We start from the raw sequence: 25184 nt of genomic DNA on the forward strand, positions 1-25184 counted from the left end.
CAGATCAGAGTGTGATTTCTGTTTCATAAATACAAACATCAGCAGAGCTAAGTCTGACATTTTTAAGTTTACTCATACCTCACAGTTCAACATCTGGTTGATTTGATTAGAGAACAGAAATCTAATAAGTAGCTGCTGACAGAGGGTTGTGTGTTTTGTACAGTATATATGTGTGTGTGTGTGTGTGTGTGTGTGGGCTTGTTATACTACAATCAGTGTACTTGTACTTACAGCTTCGTGGGGACCAAATACTGGACCCCACAAGTTTAAATGGCTAGATTGAGGGTTAAGACTTGGTTTTGTGTGTGTGTGTGTGTGTGTGTGTGTGTGTGTGTGTGTGTGTGTGTGTCTGGACATCAGCTTCTCCCCCTGCAGGTAATGAAGCGCTCACATGTTTATTACAGGCTCCAACTGTGGAATTAAACCATTATAAGGAAATCCAGGTGGAAGTCTAAACATCCTGGCACCGGTTAAGACAAACAGAAACATTCCTCTGCACTGTTTTGTGTCAATCACACAGCAAACGTAGCCAAATTTCATTTAAGACTTTATTGCTCCACAAATGCAATGAAGGCAATCTCGGGTTTGAATAATTCAGGAATAAAAGAGGGACATTAGAGCTTTTTTTTATTATTAAGAATGACAGAGCAACCTTCAGTTATAATCCCAGCTCAGTGTTTATCAGGATAAATAAATAAAAGTACAAAATAAATAGACTATTAAATACAGTATAAAACAACAGGCAAAAGGGAAGGAGTTTGCTCTTTGATGAAGGAACTCTCAAAATGTTTGGAAAGGCAGCAGAAGGAGGAAAGTGATGGGAACCTATAAAAAATAATCATTTTGGTGATATGGCAAAAAGTGAAATCATACAAAATGTACAAAGTGTAATTGCAACCAGTAAACCAGAGTAATAACAAAACACAATCCCTTTTCCAAAGATGGGCCTATCAGCTACAACAGAATTACAGATACATTTGAAAATACACTAAAAATTCAAGTAAAGAAAGGTGCACATCAGTAACACAATGATTTGCAGTCATCAATTAAGAGAAGAGCACTGTGGGAAGGTGGGGGGTGGGGGCTCTGCACGATACACTTCCCACTACACTGGAGAGCCACTCCATTAAAACAGACAGAAGCAAAACTCCCGCTCTACAAACAGGCACTTCAAAACATCTTTAAATGTCTGGAACAAGTCGAGCGCTTAATTGTCGAAGCATACAGTTTAATTCTGTCAACACGTTACTCAAACCAACAGAAATACAAATATTTTTTATAGCTTCTACAAAACTTTATGAGACATTGAAATTGCAAACCAAACTATTATTAAGTATGAAATCATTTCAACCACAACAAAACTCATCATCATGAAATCTTTGTTTTTTTTTGGCAGGGTGGGGTCATATTTTATATTTTGGTAAACTTCGCTATCTCCCTCTTCATTACCGGCACGCTACAAACAGATGTACTGCACTCTAATTAATTTAATTTAATTTACACAGTTCCTCACTTACCATCTCTTTAAGTTCAGGAGTTTATGTGTGGTCACTGCTCTCTGAGACAAACCAAGATCATGTGATTCTTGATCCAAGTGCTACATTATAGGTTCTTAATCCCAATATTTTTGGTAATTGCCCAAACACAAAGAAAAAATCTATACACAAAGAGTACCTCATATACGTTCTAACATCACTTACATGATTATAGCTTAACGTCAGCATGAAGCCAGCAGAAGGCCGATAACAGCACCAGGTCGGTCTGTGTTTACACCTCAGCAACACCGTCTCTTTATCTCTGGGCCAGCTCAAGCTCACTTCAGCCCTCACGGCACTCCTCATTGGTCTAACAGGAAATGGACCAAAAGTGCCAATTAAAAGGCAGACGCCGTGACATCAGCACCAACCACAAACTGAGCTGGGGCTGATTCCACTGCTCTCATGCTATCACACTTACTGCACTTCCCTTGTTTGTTTGACACTGGATGCAACGAGCTCAGGGACCAATGTTGTAACTGAAGCTGTTCCCAGAACTGGCTTGATTGTTGATTTTTATGAAGCCGGAATGTGAAATGAAGAAAAAAACAAATAAATGCATGAGCGATGAATTGTATCTGTACAGAAGACATGGGTAATAAAAATAGATATCTAAATATACAGAGTCTAATTGATACATCTACTGTTGTATATTTGCTCCATTCCCGTGTGGATAAAATGAAGAAATTAAAAATGTACAGTAAGTCAGTCTGATTCAGTCGGCCCCAGAGGATGGCATGACGTTTCTCTTGGTTCTGCCGATCCATCGCCGTCCCTGCAGTTTCGCTCCAGCTCAGCTTAGAGTTCAAAGGGCTGTCTGCTCCAGTGCCCGATTTTAATTCCCTTCGTTGTCACGATCACACAGCAAACACGCTCAGGGTGCTAGTCTGGTCCTTTAAGCCCAAGATGCTGTAGGCAATTCTTTTCAAATGGCCAGGGAGCCTCACCCCGATGTTCTTAATATCCCTGCAGAGGAGAGACATGACAGTATATAAGAAGAGCTGCACATGGATTTAAACTTTGGACTCATTCCAACACTTTTCACGCACATCCTTCCTGCCTCTCAAGCCTTGAAGTAATCACTGACTCATCCCATGTGATGGTATGCCAGCCTCCAGCTCACTCCATTCATGTCTAGCTTGATGGCTGAACCAGTTCGGCTAGGTGGTGTGTCTTCCAAGTAAGTCATCTGCCAAGCTTCCAATTTATCTTTGCCATTAAAGGATAATCCCGGGGGTTTCACTCCTCACGAGCACATGATGCAAACCTGCAAAAGCCCTGCCAGCAACACAGCAGTCCCGAGTCAAAGCCTTAATTACAGCCTTAATTACTTAACGAGGATTCTCCCTGTTGACCATGAATCACTTGTCTGGCGAGCAGAGGGCTGGTTGTAAATAACTGCTGGTTTTCCAAGAGTGCTACCAGATGCCCTGAGATGGAAACATGGGGCCATGAAATCACACCATTCTGTATGACAAATACTTCAAAAGGGTTTGTCGTCTGCTTCACAGTCTGCCCATCTCCCCAAATCATGAGCGAGACCAACTGAGATACGTATACCATGGCAGGGGAGGGGAGGTTCCCTCTGGCTGCTCATGCGGTTAGGAAAAGCTCGGGCCCTCATTACTGCCTCAAAACAACCTTATATCATCTGCTTCACTGAGTTTTTTTTTTTTTCCAAAAGGTTGAGTCCATTTCATTAAATTGCCCGCTTAGCGCTCCTACACATCTGAGAGGATCCAATTGCCTTAAACTATCCTGTGATAAGTTCAAGGGTTACAGTCTGAGCGCACCTCCTCAATCTTTCTACAAGTACAAACAACTGTGGCGACTATGAGGCTTCAAATCTCATCCATCTATTTCAGTTCCTTAAGCTCCTGCAGTTGCTCCTGCTCCACAGGCTATTCTCTCCTTTTCCTTCCCTCCTTTAATGTTGACGAAGCCACAAAAGGCCTTTGCCCTAAACAGGCAGAACTGGTGGTTTTTCAGGGCTCAAGCAAAAGTGCTGCCCAGGGCAGCTAGTGTGTGTGGGTGAAGGGAGGGATGAGAGAAAGAATGGAGAGAGGAAAAGAAGAATAAGGACTGCAGTGACCACAAGCCACCATCACCAGCCTACCACAAATGAGCCCACTCCTTCTTCTTCCCTCCATTACTTTTTCCATCTCCAACATTTCTCAAGTTGTAACTGAGGTTAGAGATTATATTGCGCGCAAACTATTCAGCTGGCTGTTAAAAAGCAACATTTTTAGGAAAACAAATACATAAACTACTGGGGTGAAGTTCATAACAGACTTCATTTTGGGGGAAGCATTCTTGTGCAATATGTTGGTTTTAACTCATGGCATAATTTGACAACAAAATGTTCCCTCTCTTTGTTAAAAATATACTGAACAAGTAAATGAAGTAAATGGATCCAAACAGTTTCAGTGTCTCACTCACTCGTTCTTCATCTGCAGGACCTGGTCCATGGTGACGATCCCAGCGCAGGTGAAGTTCTCACTGTACTGACTCATCTTGATGGACTCCAGCCACTCAGACACCGACCTGAAGGGGGAACCGTCCGAGCCGCTGGTGCTGGGAAGGCGGATGGATACGCTGCGAGCAAAGAAAAGTAGACCCAAATGATAATAATCAACAGGCTTTTCCACAACAAAGGCAGATGACTGAGGACTGTAATTACTGTGCAGGAAACAAGCTGGTGATAAAAACCAGTTGGAGCAGTCAGGGCAAGGGCCGATTAAGATATGAGCCTGACGGCCTTTTGTCCTTTCTCACCGTTTTCTGGCTTTAATGCTCCCTCACAACAGGGAAATATGCATTCATGCATACAATCCCATACAAAAGAGCTTTAGAGTTTCTCTGGGAGTGAACACGCAAGGTGTCAGTTTTTCCTTTTAATGATTTAAGTAGACCTTGTTAAAGCTACCCCTCCCCCTTTCCACAGAACTACCCTGAATACACCCTGCACTATTTCACAGTAAAGTAAATGGGGTGCTGCTGCCGGAGCTGTTTCTAGGTCTGGCTGAGCAAGTCAAGTATCACGTCTAGTGACCTGGTCTGAAAAAAAAAAAAAACATTTTCCTGTTAATTGTGTTTTTACATGTAGTTACTCCCTATCCCTTATTATCAGTCCCTTTAGCACACAGGCCTAGTTATTCAAGGTGTGTACTCACACAACGCCTGCTGACACTGTTCTTTTTAGTTTTTACTGCTGCATGAAAAAAAGTAGATGTGAATGTCCTTTCATGATTTAAGTCTTTAAATGGTCTTGAGTCACGTCTCACAACGGTCAAGTCCGCATTTTAGTGACTTGAGTCTAACTTGAGTCAAAGTCTACAGCTCTGGCTGCTGCAAAGCAGAACGTGGCCGCCATTAAAATTACTGCTGTTTCTTTTTTTAGCTTATAGAGCTCTGTCTAAAGCTGAGAAAAGCTCCAGTTCCACAGGACTCTGGGTGCTTATTTATAGCAGAGTTTTTATGCTACACGGGTAGATAACATCAACCAGAAGGAAAACTTGCAGAATATAAAAGGAGTTAAAAATGGAATTTATATTAGTTGTACTGCAAATGTTGCAGTTACACAGCTGTTTCCAAGAACTGGTTGCTGATAGTGTCGGGGGGGTCAGCGCTGGAAAAATATGCATTTCGAGCCTGTAGTTTGGAGTGTAAATAAATCTTACCGTGGGTCAAAGTCTGCAATGGTCTTCAGGGAGTCGGGGCTCCGCAGCAGCTTGTCCAGCAGACTAACAATGTCTCCGAAACGTGGTCTCTTGGAGCGATCCTGAAGCCAGCACTGCAGCATCAGCTGGTAAACGGCTGAGGGACAGTCCATAGGCGCCGGCAGCCTAAAGGCCTCGTTGATGGCCTTCATCACCTGCAATCAGTTTATCAGGTGACTAATTAGATGGTCTCTCAGGATCTGTGTTGATGTTTGGCTCTAACAGCAGAACGTCAGAGGAGTACACTTTATATTTACACTGAAACTCACCTCGTGGTTACTCATGTCCCAGTAAGGCCTTTCACCAAACGCCATAACCTCCCACATGACGATGCCAAAGCTCCACACGTCACTGGCTGAGGTGAACTTCCTGTATGCTATTGCCTCTGGAGCCGTCCAGCGAATGGGAATCTTTCCTCCCTGTTCGAGAAACAAGTTTCAAGTTAGAGACAGAGAACCAAAAAAAGAACCGAAGACCTCAGTGCCAGTGAATATCTTTGTTTATATCTACTCACGCTTGTGGTGTATGTCCCCTCAGGATCGTCCTCCAACACCCGGGACAGGCCGAAGTCTGACACTTTACACTCCAGGGTGTTGTTGACGAGGATATTGCGCGCAGCCAGGTCACGGTGGACATAGCTCATGTCAGAGAGGTACTTCATGCCTGCTGCAATCCCACGCAGCATGCCCACCAGCTGGTAGGAAGAAAACTCCCCATCGTGGTCCTGATGGGAGAAAACAAACACATTCATTTTAGATTCATGCCCAAAACAGAAGCAAACATAGACAAGAGAGAAAAATACTGAGAGTACAATGATCAAACAATTAATGGTCCAGAAACAGACCAAACTTCCAGTCTGCAAATATGTATATTCCATTAGTAGAAATGGTATGTGGTGGTCTTACCCTGAGGTATCTGTCCAGTGCTCCATTCTCCATGTATTCAGTCACAATCATGGCATGTTTAACTGCGCACATAAAAAAACAAATTAAGTGCCTGAATTGGTTCAAACAATGTTGAGAAAATAATGAGAAAAGAATAAAAAAAAGTAGCAAAACTCACAGAAATCCTTACATTTGGTGACCACCCCCTCCAGACGGATGATGTTCTGGTGGGAGAACTGCCCCATGATAGGAGGCCTCGCTCAGGAAGTCCTGCCTCTGTTTCTCCGTGTAGCCTGGTTTCAGCGTCTTGATAGCCACCGCCACCTCCTTCCTCCCCGGCACCTTCAGAATACCACGGTACACCTCGCCAAACTCCCCTGCAGGAAAAAAGAAACATAAATGAAGCAATTGATTTAGGAAGGAGGTATCAGGTGAGTAAGTGTTTGACTTGTCGTCTTAGGTTTCTAGCTGCAGCAGCTTGCTGTGCAACAGAATGTAAAGAGGGAAGTTTTGCCTGGGGCTCTCTCACTGAGGTGTGTTCTGGCTGGGTGTTGAGAGACAGAGGCTATGTTGTATAATTGGTGGATGGCCTGTGGTGTGGGAGCATGGGAATCAGCTGTCACATGAGGAGAAAAGAGGAGGGAGGGGGGCATGGTCGTGGGAATTGAGGAGGGGGTGAATGTTGAAAAAAAAGACTATTGGTTCAAAGGGTAAAGGTGGTTGCGCTTGAATAAACATATCATGTATGGAAGATGTGGGCAGGGCCCACAGAAGGTGCTCTGATATCCTTCCAAAATACTGTTTCTGCAACACTTTCTTTTGTGTAATTGTTCGTGTCAGCCTGAGCCAAAACACATAGATCCTGCAGCCAAGAGTTGCCACACAACAAAATGTCTCAACTTGTTGTGTGAGAACTCAGCCAGATAGATGTTAATCTGCTAAAGTAACCACTGTCAGTCAGCTTCTTAAGCTGTGGAAAATGCTCAATATAAACAGCGAATGCAGGGATTGGAAAAATCTTTCAACATCTCGGAGTTAAGCCCCACAGCAGATTGTCTCAGCAGGGTTGTCACTCACCAGCTCCAATGACTTTCTGTTTGGTTATGTGGCTGGGGTGGATTTCAGTGGCAAACTTCAGTACAGCTATGTTGGGGTCCTCGTATGTGTGTGGGTCCACGTAGGTCTTCAGAGGCTTCAGTTGCTCTGCGAGTGAAAGAAAGGAAATTGTTATATGTTAACAAATGAATAAAATAAACTGAATGAAGTGAGACAGAGAGATAAGAGAGATTTTTTTTTGTCTACCTGAGCTGGAGAAGTAGGTGTCCTCTGGTCCTTGCCTGGTGTGAGTGTTCCTTCTCCTGCATAAAAAAAAAAATTCTACCTTCAAACAACAAGTGGATTTTTTTCTCTATATCATCTGCCTGCTTTAATATCAATAGCACATAGCAACCTTTGTAACCACTTTCTGGACATTCTAAGGCTTTCAAAAGGATCCCGACACTGGTGCAATGCATCCATTCAGACTGAAGCGGCCCTTTGATAAAAGCTGACGATAGACTGTGTTTGCCAAGCTGATTTAAAAACTGAAAGACAGACAGGCAGGCGGGAGGGAGGTGGACAGACAGGCCACAGTCTGCTACAGTACAGGCCCAGGTCACCTTTACAAAGTGCCCGCAGTCTGGTACAGAAAGAACCAAGCGCCTCTTATCACCAACAATGTACCACTCTGGACCAATTTCCTTTCAAAGGCCCCAACACTCACAAGAATATAACCATTGAGCAATGACAAGGCACATTCAACGCAAATTCTTCCCTGGTGAGTACTGGGACACAGATCCAGATAAAGAGAAAGGGAAAGGTGGTTAAAGGAAGAGAGAAAGAGAGAGGTGAGGAGAGAGTGAATGCAAAGGCCAATTGGAGGCCCCACAAAGGAAGGGCAGAAGAATGAGAGAGGAAGCCAGTGAAGGAGGGTGTATTCTAACTGATTAACAGGACAGAACGACAGGGAGGGCAGCAGAGGGGGGCAGTTACTGACCGTCTGCGCAGGAACAGGACGACGACCACTATGAACAACACCACCGCTGCTCCAACCGCCAGGCAGAGGACGAGCGCTGTGTTGTGAGTGAGAAGTCCTGGAAAAGTAAAGAAAGCACAGACACGCATCAGAGAAATCTCACTCTTTTACAAAGCTAGTGAGACTTTTCTCTACAGTGGTTCTGCTCTGTACCTTCAGAGGAGGTCTCAAACTGCTCCTCCACACTGGAGCCTCCAGGGCTGCCGTCGCTGCTGAGGGCCTGCACCCTGAACAGGTAGGCTGTGCCCGGGTCCAGATCACTGATCTGTACAGAGTTCTTCTCGAGTTTGAGCACGATGTAGGTCGTCACATCCAGGTTATCGTCCTGGGAGACAGAGGAAGGGTGGTCAGAGAGAAATTCAAGATGGAGGCCACACATTCAATTTCAGCATGTGTCCTTCAAGTTTCTGCTGATTAAATTTGTGAAAAGAAGCAGCTTTAATCTTATACAGTGGTAAATGTAGAATAAACACACAGCAGACGAGTAAACAGTTTACCTTCTTGCGATAAGTGAGTTCATAGCGGATGGGCCGCAGTTGGACCCGTGGTCGTGGAGATACATCCCAGGAAAGGGACAAGGTGGTGGAGGTCCTCTCTACCAGTCGCATGGTGGTAATCTTGGGAGGATCTGGGGACAGAGGGTGGTGAATACTTGAGTATCTGTGGGATGTGAAAACCTCAAAAAATCTGAAAAATACAGGCAGCAGTGATGCAATCTGACAGTTAATCTCACTCCTGCCGCACGATTCGACTTGCAGAGCTGTCACTGCCTCACAGATAGCATCTCTCATTACTGCAGCACAGATAGCATCACCCCACTGCCTCCTATCAGCAGCACTCACCTGTGTAGTGCAGAGATGTAGTCAGAGCACTGGTGGATGGTGGTCTATGAGCCTGTGGCGCTGCCTGACTAGCGAATACTGACACGCCGCTGTGTGCTTCCACAGTGAAGGTGTAGTTAAGGTGAGCGTCCAGCTCGCTCACTGAAACCTTGGTGTCAGTCAGGCCCACGCTGGACGGCTCATAGCGGATCTTCTCTCCACAGGGTTGACACGCACTTCCCTCGCAGCGCTGGCAATCAACACTATAGGTGATATCAGTTCGACCCCCAGTGTCTTCGGGTGGGCTCCAAGAGAGCAGGAGTTTTCCTGCAGACAGCTGGGTGGTAGTGGCCACGAGGTCTCGTGGAGCAGAGGGGAGGCCTGAGGAACACAGGTTGAGACAAAAATATTTCACACTAGGAAACTCAGGTGTGGCATCACTTAGTAGCTCATTGACACCTTGTATTTCCAGGATTTCTTAATGGAAGTTTCTCTTAAGATATCAAGGGGACTCGTTACCTGAGCAGGGTCCAGTAGGGGGATCATTTGGAGCCCGGTAGAAGCCATCCATGCAAGGACAAAACAAAGCCCCGGAGTCTGGCCCCTGGGTGTTGGCAGGACACGGCTCACACTTGTCACTGGATGCTGCAGCTTTGAAGAAGCCAGGCTGACATTCTGCAAACACAAAAAAGATATTTGCATAAGCACGTGAACAAGGACAATAGTGGCTCCGGGCAACATCCCATATTACACAGAGCACAGCCAGTTAGTCCAGATCATTCAAGCCTCTTTGAAAGATCAGTCAAGCTGTGAACTTTTCACCTTACGTGCAAGACAGCAAAGGCTGAGTGGACATGTTATTATGTCAAGGCCAAAGGTCACATTTGGACAAGTGACAGAGATAAGGGAGGGAAAACAGATTGAAGGTTCTGCACAGTGTTGACTCTGCTCATTAAAACACTGTCCATTCCAGCTGCAACACCGCTCACACGAGCCCAGCCCTGAAACAAAAAACACAGACTCCCTGCCTCGCCGGCACTCCTACTCTTTACTTTTTCAACCCCCCCCCCCCACACACACACACACACACACACACACACACCCTCTGCTGTTGCTTTCTTTCTGTCTCTCTCAACAAACACAACCAGTCAACCCACATTCCACAACAGTAAGCCAGTTTTGTATGTATGCTGTGAGACAAAAGGAATAAAGGCAACAAAAGTCAAGAAAGCTGCAAGAATTGGAAGTGAAGGAGCTTTATACAGAGCATCCGTTTGCACTCAACGGCCCATTATAGTTTTTCTCCCAGAGACCCACATGCAGACTTTTGAAACTGTATCGCCTAGATAAGATGACACCTAATTTCACACGTCCAACTTGGAATAAAGAAATGCAGGTAGAGGATCCAGCTGTGTGTAGCGGTGGTGAAATATGAACTTAATACGATGTGAAATTTCTGAGAGAGAGCACCATAAAGGAGAGTGAAAATGAGACGGCCCCCCTTTCACTCTGCACGAGCATTCCAGCGGCTGCTGCTCATGTCCTCACACCATCACACATTCATCCACACACACACGCACACACACAGTAGTCATGTATGCACTGCACATATGCACCCACACCCATATGTATACACAAAACACACATACATGTATCCAAAGCACACCCATGAACACATGGGTAAATCTTACATCAGAAGACGGATTATGTCCGCTCCCTGTCACCTGTTCACATCCCTTCTCTCTCCAGTCAATTCATCCACACATACACAATATACACACACACTTCCTTCCTTCCCTCCAAGTCGTTTGCCTGGGGTGTTTAAATAGCTCGTGACAGATGTCATAAGATGTTGACAATGCCACTGAGAGCCAACATGTAGGCCAAAGGACAACAGAGGATAAAGAGAAAGGAGAGAAAAGAACTAAAGTACGCAAGTGAAGAAGATCGCAGCGAAACAGAGAGAGGAAATGATAGCCAATTGAAATGAGGCATGCATAGCGAGAGATTGAAGGCCAGGCCAGTGACCAGGGAGAGGCAATGAAACATTAAGTCAAAGCAAACACAGAGTTTTAATGTTAGGAAGACAGAGACAGGAGAGCTGAGAAGCAGAGCCAAGGACAAAGATAATATCAGATTCACTCAGAGATACCGTCTTGGTCTATGGCTGCCTTTCACTGCGGTTCAGCTGAATGAAGTTCAGCTTGGAAGCCACAAGTGACCACACACAAGACAGAAAACACACGGCTCCCGCTCCATTTAAGTCATATCAAGGGGATTTACTCGATTGACCATGAGGTTCACTTCGACTGCACTGGGCTTTTTTTCTCTCATTGTGGTTCACCGAGTTGCGGCGGAGCTGCTGTGAAGAGGTGTGTATCGAGTGAAGAGCATGACAACAATGGTGGAAAGAAACATACTCAGCATGAGAAGAATTTGTAAGTTTGTCCAATGGGCTTGCACGCTACTCAATCCTCCCCTAAAGACAGCTTCTCCTCTCCATGTTGGCCAGCTGTTTCACCAACAACCACTGCTACTCATTAACGCGCACGAGGCAGAGGACGGGCGAGGCGGAGGAGAGGAGGTATGGAGGAACAGAAGGTTCAAGAAAGAAAGACAGGAATACTGTATCCTGCTGAGGGCTGGCGAAAAGAGGGTAGAAAGAAAAGAGACATGCCAGGGTGAACTCTTCCTTTGAGAAGGGGGAACAGCTGCTGCCTCAAACCCCAATTCATACCCCTACCTCTCCTCCTCGTAATCCCCAAATTCCTTCCTCCCCTCCTTTCTCTCCTCCCAGTCCTCACTAAAAAGGCTCCCAGCTAACCCATTAACATTGCTATTCACCACTGACCAGCAGGCAGGGAGAATGCCATGCCATTCAAGTGCTGAAAGAAACACACACACACACACACACATACACACAAGCATTGCAGATGGGAACAACCGAGATGCCACATGGCAACTGAATAGAGGAGGACTAGCCTCTTTTTGGCGCTACAGTGCCGGCTGCAATGCATCGTGGTCAGGCCTGCGGAGATGATGGCCTTACACTGTGAGCTGCCTCTATAATCAAGATGCATTCCTGTGCACACCACCCAACAGGAGACCCGTAGCAGAGCGGCTTCACTGCAGCTTCACTTTCAGCCCAGTTCTCCATTTTAAAGGTAAATGAGTTTGTGTACCTTCAACATTATGAGTCACAGTGACAGTAAGTGAAACTAGATGACTCTCCGCTGAGGTATTTAACAGGAGGATTCTTCGACAAAAGACCAGTGAAAGGAAACTTCCTGGTTCCATGGAGGGCTGTGGATTGTTGCTGGACACAACAGGAAGCAGGAAGCGCAAGGCTGACGCAGCCTTCCTTCCTAAAGCAGCCAATCAAAGCATGGAAACACAGGGGAGCGTGACCAAGAGAAGAACCAGCACTAAGACTACCAGAGTCCTGAGACAGAATAATAACCTAAAAGGAAGCCAAAATGTGTTGACCCAACATGAACGTGGGCCCTAAACCGAAGAGGGGAGGGCTCCTGAGATGAACGCTTTCCCTCTCATAAACAAAAGTCTCTCAGCCTCTTCTAAGTCGAAACATCTGACAAACTTAGACCAGCCACTTTTTCCTCCCTACTGCTACAAAGCAAGGAACTGTTTGTCATCTGAGAGGCCCCGTGCACCTCGAGTGGCTCTGTGTTTGTTTATTGAGAGTGGGTGCAGGGGCCTGTTACATTCTGGGAGCCTGAGTGGCTCTGGAGTGGGAGCGCCCAAGGGCCCCTCGGTTTGTCGGCAGGAGTTAAGATGGATGAGATGGCGACAGTGATGAATATACGGTCGGATAGATGGATGAATGGGTAACATGGTGGCTTGACAACAGAAATCGCCCTCAGGACTGAAGGAGTAAGTGGTACAAGGGGGGGAGGGGGGCACAATCAAGTCCGGTGCTGGGCTTCTAAAAGACAGAGAGGTCATGTCTGCCTCGGGGTAGTTGTGAGTTAAACTGTGCATGGCTTACGTGGAGTCAGTGGCCAAGTAAAACAAACACATGCTCGCAGTGAGGAGGAGGAGGAGGGAGAAAGAGTTGCAGCAGCAGCCGGTGGCTTGTCTCATGAGGAAGGAGGTTAAATTCAGAAGTATGGCCAGAGAACAAAAAAACATCTTGGAAAAATAAATCTATCAACTCCTCAAATATATCTGGAGGCAAGTGAATCCTTTTTTTTTTTGTGGCCTCATCTATTTCACTTCTCCTCCCCACCCTACCCTCCCCCCATCTTCATTCCAGAGTTGGTCAGACCTGTAATTGCAATACGTCATGTCATTTTGTTTGTATGCAGGGTGACAACATGTCATTAGCATTTTGGGGGAGGCGGATGGTGGTGGAACAATGGGGGTCTGTGATGGAGGAGGTGAGCCGGTAACATGAGCCAGGGGTCACTGAGGTAGAGGAGGGGAGGGGTGGAGCGGGGGGCAGTAAAGGTGTAGGGACTGATGAAAGTGTGTGCATGTGGGATGGGGGGGGGTTTAGGGGGGAGAACATTAGTCAAAAGGATTAGCTGACCAATGGAGCAGCTGTAAGGGCATTACATCTGTTTTACAATTGCTCTCAGGCTTTCATCTAGGGTTGTTAACAAACACAATAAATTCCCTGATCCCTCTTCTCCTCTCACTCTCTCTGTCCACTCAGACTCACCCACAGGAGGAAGCACAGAACATGCTCATCATGTTTTAAAGTTACGCAGATATTCTGAACAAACAAATCCTGGCTGACATGACAGTCAGACAGTTTCCAGAGGCCTCAGTTAGACCACAGTCCTGGTCATTTGGCCGCATTCCTCCATGTAGCTGGTCAGGTCCAGACAGCCAGGTGGCAAACACAACACCATTTTACCACACCACACTGAGCCAACAGATCACACACTGGAAGCCCAGGATCGTCCGCTTCCTGGTTAGGGGAAGGGGCCAAAATGGGACCAAATGCACCAATAAACAAAATCACTTATCAGACAGGACAACAAAATAGAAAGTGGCTGAGCGAGGCCGCCGAGCGCCGGGGCGACAATAGAAAGTCCTGAGCCAACTGGTCGGGGAGTCACCGAGGGGATTAGGTGACCTCCGGTTTCCGCTGCGGGCTCGTCCTGTTAGCAGTGAAGGGTGGGTGTGTTGTGCTGGGGTGGGGTGGGGGAGTGGATGACTGACATGGTGGAAGGAAAGTGCTGACCTCACACACCGGCAGTACAATACAAAGTGATTCACATTGCTTTGGACACCCCCACCACCACCACAACACACACAGACACACACAGCCTCCTGGGCTCAGGAATGTCACTGAGAGGAAATATGTCCCAACTTCCCCAATGCAACCAACACACACGCTGAACAGCCAAGAACTGCTGAGGCTCAGTTATTTGACTAATGGCAGATATTTAGGAATCAGGAGACTGCATTTAAAACACACACACACACACACACACACAAATACACCAGGACTATTTTGCTTTTACACATTGTTTTGGTTTTCTATCACACAAACTCTGCCTTCATGAAAACTATTAGCGGCTAGCTGGTTAACCATCCACTGAGCAGGAGACCTAGATTATTTTTATTTTCAGGATATGGTGGCAGTCAAACCAGTGCTGGAAGTGAATATGAAGAGTGAATATTTGAATTAAGTTCATCCACTGACCCGAGACAAAACTTCATATTGATGCACACGTCACTTTGTGCCTGTTGGATCTTACTGCTTTGCTAAAATGTTTGTCTCAACTTCATAACGTGAGATTTTGTGTTGTCAAGTAGCAAAAAACAGATAAATAAATAAATAAATGCAGGTTTAAATGTGTTTCGTGCTAAGACTTGTAAGTTATGATGTTCACTCTCAGTTGTCATATTTTTTCTACCCTCATTCTCACTTCAGGCTAACAAGATCATCATCTGTGGGTTCAAGTTAGCATGTTGGTCTCATGTCATTAGCTTCAATGTGATTTTAAAGGTAATATATCTTAATAGTTGACACAAGTGATTTCTATGCATCCTGACACATGAAAGGCTCAACCATCACACTGATCACACTTTTTAAACCACAACAGTACGATTTGCTCTAATCCACATTAAACAGCCACAGGGGCCATCACATCTCTTCTTTGTTACATTTCCTGTCATCTTCTTTGCAGTAATAGTCGGCGTTCTGTTCACTAAAACGTGACCCAACAAGACAGTGCATGACGCCACTTGAAAGTGCCTCCACAGTCCCCCCATTATCTAACCAGCTCCCTCAAGTTCAGCCCGCTGGGCAGACGTTACCTTGGCACGAGATCTGAGGAATCAACAAATTCAAAGTAATCACGGTGGTTCTCCAGAGCCGAGGAAGAAAAAGAGAGGTTATATCCAGCCTGTGCATCTAAATGAGCAGCGCTGTCCGATAAGTCGCTGACTTATGCCTTGCCTTTTTTTGTATTTCTCAGACCGGCAACAGAGATCATGAGCCAAGGGAATTTGGTAGAGCAGAAAATTTCAATGTGGGGATTATCCTGCAGGAGTGAGATGATTCTATTATGTGAAATCCACTGTAAGTCAACTAAATCACATCCCCAAGATCCTGAGGTGTGGTGGTGTGTTCACGTTTCTTTGTATATTCCCTATCAGATAAGCTGAAATTGCACAAGACCTTGGTCTTAAAAGGTCTGGGGTGATTATGACGAACCATCTGGCTCCAGGTACACGCAGATTTAAAGACAAAAACACTTGATCTCTGTTTTTGTAGGATGTATTTCCAGGAAGAAGAAAAAAACAGCAATCCAAATCCAAAAATTCAGCAAGAAAAACAAAAGTGAAAGCTTACATTTCACCTTCACTAAATGTTTATGCATTAAACACTATGTGAACACAGCCAGTCGTTTTTCTATCCTTCCCCTCTAAAAACTGTCTGATTGGCAGCATTGTTCAGATTTAGCCTCTATTTATCTTTACAAGTCAGTCGTGGAGAGATGTATTTATCAGAGAGCCAGAGGAGAACTGTATACAGTCTAAATAGTTCCATCAGGGCCGTGTGAAACGGGATGTTTAAACTTTATTGGTGTCATATTCATGACCTGCACCAAAAATCCGGCCAAAAATAACAATCGCTCTGTGATTTCACGGACAACAAGAGCACAACACATGAAGGAAAAACTTTTCTGTTTGTCTGTCAGTTTGTTTACTTGGGACAGCTTGCGCAACAGTGTATGTCTCTTGAGTAAATTGCATTAAGGACTGTAAAATGGCCATGGGAATTATGTGTCAAGATAAGAAACTATCAAATAAATACAAGACAAGAGGCGGAAAATCAAGGCTGAAACAGAGAGACTCTTCAGGGCCAGGGAGGACGTGTGCAGAGAGGTAGAGAACGGAGAGAGAGATTGCACAAAGGCAAAAAAGCAAGCAGAACCAGTAGTTACTTTGCTTAAAAAGTACAAACACACCCAAGTCAATTACTACCCATACAAATCACTCACCACAGCACGCAGTCACACAACTACAACTTAGTCACCAACTGTTTGTTACATCAGCTGAGGATGAGTTTGGAGACACGGACGGAGAGGGAAGGAGGGGGAGAATGAAAATAGTTTACTGGAACCTCTCTGGCGGAGAGGAGTAATAACTTTACTGGAACTCAGTGGACAGTTGTTCCACCAAGACGCCATTTTCTCCAAGACACCAAAACTGCCCTTAGCAGTCCAAATATTCCACATCGTGTCTCCCTTTATAAACACAGCCTTGTGGAAACCATAATGTGGGATTAAACCCTATTTGTTGAGGCTTTAGAGCGGCTGATGAGGTGTGGACCTGGACGGTTAAACACAATCCTGAGGACCAGCCGGGGCAACCCGCGGTCCTTTGTGGGGCGACACACGGTATGCCGTTCTATTGTGCCAGGGAGGATTATGGGTAAGGAAGGGCGTGATAGGCAGCAGAGGAAAACTGTGTCAGTGTCAACAGTGAGTCACAAGTGGAAACCCACAGCAGTGCTGCTGCTGCCGGGGTTAAAAGCCGACCACTTAATTACAAAAAATTTCCAAATTTTTTCCACAATTTAAAAAAAGAATGTTTATTTTCTCACAAAGAAGATTTAAGCACAACATCCTGACATACTTTGTTTTTTTGTTAACACTAATTACATTTACTCAAATATACTTTTGAGGTACTTGTACCTTCTATTTTATGCTGCTTTTTACTAATAAGTGTAATTTAATATAATAATTTATAAAAATGATGCACTGGTAAGGATTAAATTACAAGTATGAAAATCTCCACCTGAACCAGCTACAACATTAAAATGCTGCTTATATCGTTATCATGCATCATTCATTAATATTCTAGTAATATAAAATATATTCAATACATATATACAGATAGGATCCATTCTGCATGATTGCTTTAACTTTTGCTGGTCATGAATATTTTTTATTTCTGTTGAATATTTGAAAACTTCTTTCACCAAGTAAATATGGGTATTATATTCGTATTTCAATAGAATTAAAAAAATAATAATATAAGTTTTAGAGCTGCATCAGCTGGTAATGTATTACAGAAGAAAAAAAATAAAAGAGTGTAAACAATAAAGTAATTGATAAAAACTCAAAACACACGCAGACAGCCTTCTTCAGTCTTGTGAGGATCGTGGTAATAAACATAAGTCTTCAGAGCAGCTTTAGGTGCTTAATCTATTTCTGATTAATTTCACAGTTGATGTTTATGTATTTTAAGAGCAAAATAATTCTGCTTTATAGTTGTCTGCTATTCTTACATAAGAGAAACAAAGGCCTTTTTTGTGCCTGGCTCCTGCCGACTGATATCATTTACAACCAGTTCATAAAAGCTTTTACATTTGCCTCTCTAAGCACTCTGGTAGGTCTGCAGCACAGGAAGTGATGTGTTTTATCTTCAGAGTTTGTTTGTCCAAAAGAAGAGCTCTGTAGTTAGTGTGAACAGTGACGCGGCCGCCACATGCCACCTACACATACCTCAACATGGAGTTTAAGGAAAGGAAAAAAAGAGCCTAGAAACACAGTTTGATGGACGAGTGATCTCGAAGCCAAGAACACCACAGCAGCGAGCGCTGATGAAGAGACGCAGACGAAAACCAGATAAAGTCACAGATTTCTACTTTAACAGGTCCTGCGGGGCCGAGGAGCCATAAAACTGAGTGATCACATCAATGAACATGGAAACTTTCAACCCATGTCAGAAAAAACACCACAATTGAAGTTTTGTGGTCTCTCCCTGAGCAGCGAGCAGATCAGGAAAGAAGCGGGGAGAATGATTAACTGTGTCTGTATGAGATTCCATTTAAAGCCGTACATCTGCAGCCCTGTGATTCATGTCCACCTTCATCTACAACTGCCCTCACATGTCTCAGACCGCTCATTTGACTTCATCTCAGTAGTTCTTTTTTTTCTGTGTGGGGGGGTTTTCTTTGTTTAGTCATTTTTATGTGAGGGCTTGACCCGGAGCTGCCTGCCCCCCACCCCCCGGGAATTCCACAGGTCTGGAGTAATGTTGGGAGGCTCCTCCTCGGCAAACTGATCAGGAATGTACCAACCAAGCGGGAGAGGAGGTGGAGGTGGAGGTGGCAGTGGGGGTGGGGGTGGGTTCCTCCGGCCTTGCAGGGAAACACAGCTCTTCATTGTTCTCCTACCTTTACATTCCATTCCTCACCTCTCTCTGTTTTAAAAAAATCACACCCCTCCACCAAATACAACCTCTCTATCGCTTTTGTATGACTTTTCTCTCATTCCCTCCTGCCTCTCCTCCTCCTCCTCCTCCTCCTCCCTAATCATCTTACCTGGCACTTTCCCGCAGCTTAAAATGATCTACTGACAGAAAACCTCATCACTTTTATCAGTCTGTTGCCAATGGGAGGGAAACTAAGTGGGAAAACAAATCTATTATAAGCAGCCTGCATGGATTTATAACTGTAGTCCAAGGTGTGTGTTCCAGAGAATGAGTAAGTGTATTCATACCTGTAGAGGTGTGTTTTAGATCATGTGTATGTACGAACTAAAGTGCCAAAAAAAAAGCAGTGGGGGAGGAGGAGGAGTACTTTGGGCTGATGGGAGTCTTTAGGTGTTCTGTCATGGAACAGATCTCAACAGGCCCTTGCGTGCCAGCCTGTGTTGTATGTTCACATACACTGCTGCAGTCACACAATACACCCCAGAGCTGAGGCTCAGTAAATTTGTGAAAACAGAGGGGGGAAGAGGGAGAGATGGATGCGGAGACAGACAGGGGAGCATGTAGTTGGCATGCCCGATCACAGGAGGAGGGCCTCTGCTCTCTGTGATGCTTTAGATGAACAAAGTCAGTGAGGCTCAGAAGCTCCCCAGCCTCCTCCCCTCTCCCCCACATGGCCTTGAAGATGCTAATCCATCACAGTACAGTAGCCTCCCGGCCTCTTTCATCACTCTCAGTCACTCTGACAGCCCTTCCCACAACAATAAAGGCCTCTGCAGGACTTAAAACACAACTACACCATAACTACAAAGTCAAAGGGCTGAGTGATGGCTGGACTACGTAGCACACCCATATCAAGATAAGAGAACAGATGATAATGAGAGAACAGGAAATCACCTGATGCAACAGGCTGCAAGTTATGAACTACGAGAGGTGTTGTAATAGGTGAAGTGTTTGAGCATGACTTCGACATTCATAAAACAACTTCTTAAGTATGTGGTTTCAAGCTCTGTCATGACTGTGACCAAAATAAAACACTGTAAAGAAGATTTATGCACATTTTTTCAGATCTAAACTAAATCTGAATGTTAATTTAGGTTTTAAAATCAGTCAGTCTAACCTAACTGAGAGCTCAGAGCTTTTGATGACACAGAGGGTGTAGCATATAATAGCTTACTGTGCTTGTACAAACTTTTCCATAGAAGTGAACAGAGAATCAGAACTGAAACTCAGATGCTCATTTCCTAATTTTATAGGTATTGGTTCAAGGTCAGGGATGGTGCCGGGACATGTACCAGGAGGAACTAAGCATTCCTTCCATTGCAGAGGAGCCATGTTAGCCAAGGGGAGAATTCCTCTGAACAATGATAATAACACCTATGATAAATATCCAAGCTGCTACACAGGCTTGTTTTACAACCTACAGTGATTAAAATACAGGGAAAAGATGACCAGTGCCAAACAGTGTCTTTAAAAAACACGTTTATGGGAACTGCATAATGGGTTCACAGGATCAAGTGTCTGGTGGCAGAAAGACCAAAGATTCAACAGCACATCCTTACCTTGACATGCATCTTCGACTTCCTCATAGCCTGGTCTGCACTGGCACTGTCCGACTGGTACCACCCACTCCCCATCCACAGTGCAGTAGATGCGAGGCTGCTCCTTGCTGACTGCGTTTTCCACACACACTCCGCTCACTTTCCTGAGAGCCTGGTTCTCACCTCCGGCCACGGTCTCAGGGAAGGAGGCCAGACTCTTCACTGTGGCCGGACAAGTTTTGTAGTAGACCCTGACGGAGAGAAGTGCAACGCAGGCTCCGATGTCTTGAAAGGCCAAGTAGAAGCCTTTTCGAGACAGGTTTTCCACCACTCGTGTCTCTTCGTTGATTCGCAGCTCATTTTTGCTGGTGATCTCGTCAGGAGCTATGGTGGCCACTTTCTTAAACTGGCCCTTGCGGAAGGTAGTCCCCACGTCGGCATCTGACTCAGATGTGAAGAGGTTGAAGGTTTCTTTGCAGGTCAGCGAGGCACCATCGAAAGAGTTGCAGTCACGTACGATAAACTGGATTTCAACAAAGACCCGTGAAGCCGATGGACGCCGCTGGATGAAGGTGGTGCGCAGCCAGTTGTCCTGCTCACGTTCACCAACATTACAGACGGAGTAGGTGTAGAACTGAGAGCCATTCAGAGTCCTCTGGACGACCTCCCACTGAAACAAAACCACACAAACCAACAAGGTTAGAGGTAGGAACACTGACCCCTGGGGAGCCCCTAAGCATGCTGGGCGGAGGCAAAAATAAAGGGGCACCATAACACTCCACATGAGGGTTCAACCACTGTAATCCGAACCTTGAAACAAAAACAGTCCACGTGAAGGGACACCCATCGCTCTACACGTCGCTAATTACTCCCCCTGAATAGTTTAATGGTCTTTCAATGCAATAACACATTGCTGCAACAGGGAAATCTCCACTTTTCAAGCCTTTACAGTGTAACTTAAAGAAAACTCAAGGACTTTGTGTGAGAAAGCATTTCTGACATTGCAAAGATACCAAATTGTTTCCAATTCAGTCTTTCACATGCTACTGTTGGCGTCTTCCCCAAATAGTGCTGCAGCTCGCATACTAAATGCTGCCGCAAATATTTCTGAAAAAAGTGACAGCATGTTTTAACATAACCTCGGTTCTTGAGGAACAACTGGCCCCCACAGGGCCAGAGATTGTGGTTTGCGCTGTGCATGCAGCCACTGTGCTATTAATTAAAGGAATGTGCTTTGTTGGCCGAGTGTGTGGCTCCAAGTATAAACCTGATGTACAACAGCAGAACTAACACCTCTATTAAACAGCTGGTGAACATTTTTTATGAGGGGCCTTTAAAACTTACAATAATAATTGTCCTAAGTGATGGTAGTTACATGAGAAAATGTGCACAATAAAAAAAATTCCAACAAACCTTAAAAAAAACACATGATTCTTATTAGTGCAAAAAGTGCAACTCAAGTGTCAGAGTGATTATTGAAGCAGTGAAACCTCTTTGAGAAGGTTGGCTGAGCCACTGTGAGCAGCACATCTGCACATGCCTTTGAGTCATCAGCACATGAAATGAAACCATTTCCAGCAAATTTGCATGAGCCTGACTGGTCGATTACTTTGAAACCACAATATGGAAGAAGGCACACAGTCCTCCTGTATACTGGCAAGGAGATAACCACAGCGTTCGGGTGTAATAATGTAGCTATTCTGTAGACGCATCTCTGGCTGATTAGCGCCATCTAAAACCCCTCCCCCTCTAAAAAGAGGTACCACATGCTGCAAACTTTAAAAGTTAATTGCTCTCTAACATACAATTCTGGAGTTGAAGCCTTGAAACCACAAGAAGCCACAAGTATTCCCAGTTCAGAGCTAGCAGCTATTCTGTCTGCCTGAGCTTTGGAGTAGTCCAGACACGCTCTGAAGGCAGCTCCTGATAGGATCCTACAGCTCTTTCTCATATCCATAACCAGGGGACCATTAGGTTCTAACTGCCAGATTTTATGGAAACCTGACATGTATACACATGAGGCCCAGTGAACAGCTAACCACACAAGTCAAACGGTCAAATATTTTGCACTTGAGGGTTTCAGTTTATCCAGGCTCTTCCCGTGCATTTTCTCCATGCAGATTTAACCTGAGGCAAATTCCAAGTGAAAAAGTGGGAGTTGGAGGAGAGGTCAGAGCGATACTCACCCCAGGCTTGTCCCCCTGCTCTAAGGGCCATGTCAGCCAGCCCAGCTCACCTCCTGTTGCCCTCATATCCAAAAGAACCTCTGTGGAGACATGAGACTGCTGTCAGCGCATGAGAATAAACCTTTAAACTCAACATAAAAAGACATGTTTTCACTCGATATTTGGCAGAAAATATCAGACTTTATCAACATCAATAACTGATATCTGCAAATGAAGAGACTTTCCAAAGTGACAGTTAAGTTTGCTGCATAATCACCCCAAAGCTGACAGCATGTAATTACCAATCTAATTTATTGTAAAGTCAAAGGTAAAATCCAGTTTGCTTTAAAACAAGAGATTTAAAACTCAAAACTCTGGATGCACAAGTGGTCTCAGCTTTATTTGCCACACGTAGCCTTGTTTAATTACAGTAATACCATATAAAACTTTATATATATATATATATATATATATATATATATATATATATATATATATATATATTCACTTACTTACATTAGATTACTTACTTACATTATATGCTCACATATTACTTAATGTAGGTTAAACTTTGTTCAGATTCAGTGGATATCTGAACGCCAAAATAATTAATGTAAAAAATAAAATGAACACTGTACATAAAAGACTGAAAAGAGAGAAAAAAGTTTACAGTGTGATCCAAAACTTTCAGAGACAACTTTCTCCAGGATTCACCTGCTGGAGTTACAGCGCTCAGAGGAGCCTCATGCAGACCACACTCTCTAATCTATTGATTAAAAGTAATTAAATATACAACTGCAACCAGAAACAGTTTACACAATTACAGCGTTTTCATAAGATAAGACTTTGAGACAGCATCTGACTGTCACAGGAGTAAGAGAGAATGTTTCCTGGTTGTAAAGTTTCTTAAAGGAGGTTCCCGCATGGCACGCGTGCTTCACTCCAAGAAACTGCTACAGATTTAAAGAAACCAACAGCTGGGATTTAAAAAAAAAAAAAAAAAAAGACACTCACCTTCTTTAGTCTGTAATGTAATTAGTATACCGTTAATGAGAACATATGAAAATAATAAAGGTCTGACTCCTCCAAAGAAATCCATTTGGCAAACTTTTCCTTCCTCCGTGTGACCGCTCCTGGGCTTGGCTGGGACTCTGCTCTGCGAGGTGAGTCCTGATCCTCTCAGCTCATTCACAAACGGCCCAACGCGTCACCGACTCCGCCTGCTGGAATGTGTGTGTGTGTGTATGTGTGTGTGTTGGGTGTGTGGGTGGGTAGCTGTGCATGGTGTGTTATCAGGTCCGGTGGAGGGGGGTGGCGCATGATAAACTTTGGCAACCTTTAGGGACTGTCGGAATTTCGCGATTTTATCAGGATCGCATGTCCCGAAGTTACAGCCTGATTCATGTCTATTCAGCACATTTTTAATAAAACTATAGCAACAGTCTCTGTGGCTAATGTTAGTCAAATTGTCCAAACATGCTGCTATTTTGTGTTTTTTGGGGAGAAACTGAAACAGTAACTGCAGGATGAAGCTAAGACAATAAATTATAGGCCCATCAACTTTTTTTCTGTGTAAAAGTTGCATGCAGTTTTCATTCAGTCATTTTCTTGTTGCCTTTTCCTTATTGTATTAATAGAAACAACAAGTGACTATGTGGCTTCAGTCAAATAAAGCATGGGAAATGCTGCACTTTGTCATTACTTACCTCACTGTTTCCTTTTAGGATCATGTCCATGAAAGACTGAGACACTAAAAGGCTGCTGTAAGGAGGCAACTTGGTGAGTGATTGAATGAATAAATAAAGAGATGAGTAAATATTTGTGAAGCCCAGAGGACATTTGCAAATATTATTTAGGACTGTATTGAGTTAGTGAGTTATTTGACTATGAACAACCAAATAATTTACTCCTTAATGTCATATGTTAAAAAAAATATCAAGCATTTGCTGGTTTTCTGCTCATTAAAATTAAAGTCATTGAAAATGTGATCTCTCAACCTTGGAAAAATGATTGGCATTTTTTTCACCATATTCTGACATTTTATTTCATTTTTTAAAAATTCTAATTAAAACTATTGATTGTTTATTGCAATAATCATTCACTGCAGTTATAATCTGCTCCACATTTTTTTTCTAGTAAATTTTTAAGCACCATTTTTTCAGCAATCCTCCTGAAATCCAAAAGAAGTAAATTTTACAGTGGGTACGTGAAGGCACCATACTGGTAGTTACAGTTTTGCCTACCTGGCTGTCCAGCAGCCGGCAGGGCACAAGAATCATTTGCATGTGGATATTGATTCAGAATTGTTTGGTGCATTGAAAGGACCTAAGGAGGGAAAAGGGAGCGTGAGCCGCTTTACTTGACATTTCTTTGTTCTGAGCATCCCCACATACAGAGGTGGAATCATTGTGACAGGCGGAGAGAGATGTATTCATATAAACATAATAGCAACTCTGAATACCAGAACTGAAGAGTACAGCTGGCCTACTGATAGCCTGTCATAATTTATGGGAAATATCCCAAAAATGTTGCACCCTGCCAACCCAGCAGATAGACAGTGGTCAAGTCATGAACAAAAAATGTTTAATCTAGTTTTTCGGCCTCAGGGGGGAGTGTGGGAGGAGGAGTGGGGGAGTTCTCTATGAATATGGGGAATTAAGAAAAGTCCTTTACCTAGCAACTGGTGCAGAGAGGAATTCACTGTCCAGCTTTATCTGACTCACTTTCATTGTGTGTTGCCTGGTGT

General features: G+C 44.2%; 1 protein-coding gene across 1 annotated transcript; it reads right to left on the minus strand.

Annotated features, from left to right (window-relative positions):
* Window positions 1–530: 530 nt before the first annotated feature.
* epha2b (eph receptor A2 b) lies at window positions 531–23690 on the minus strand. The gene is given in 18 exon segments (XM_018675162.2): window positions 531–2501; window positions 3975–4130; window positions 5216–5409; window positions 5524–5673; window positions 5769–5978; window positions 6160–6221; window positions 6317–6386; window positions 6388–6515; window positions 7216–7341; window positions 7441–7496; window positions 8174–8270; window positions 8366–8537; window positions 8710–8840; window positions 9055–9414; window positions 9553–9708; window positions 20295–20943; window positions 22460–22539; window positions 23453–23690. Coding segments are annotated over 18 exon segments (2991 nt in total). The 5' UTR covers window positions 23538–23690; the 3' UTR covers window positions 531–2392.
* Window positions 23691–25184: the final 1494 nt, after the last annotated feature.

This window comes from Lates calcarifer, linkage group LG6 (assembly GCF_001640805.2).
Source record: "Lates calcarifer isolate ASB-BC8 linkage group LG6, TLL_Latcal_v3, whole genome shotgun sequence".
NCBI classification, from domain to species: domain Eukaryota; kingdom Metazoa; phylum Chordata; class Actinopteri; family Centropomidae; genus Lates; species Lates calcarifer.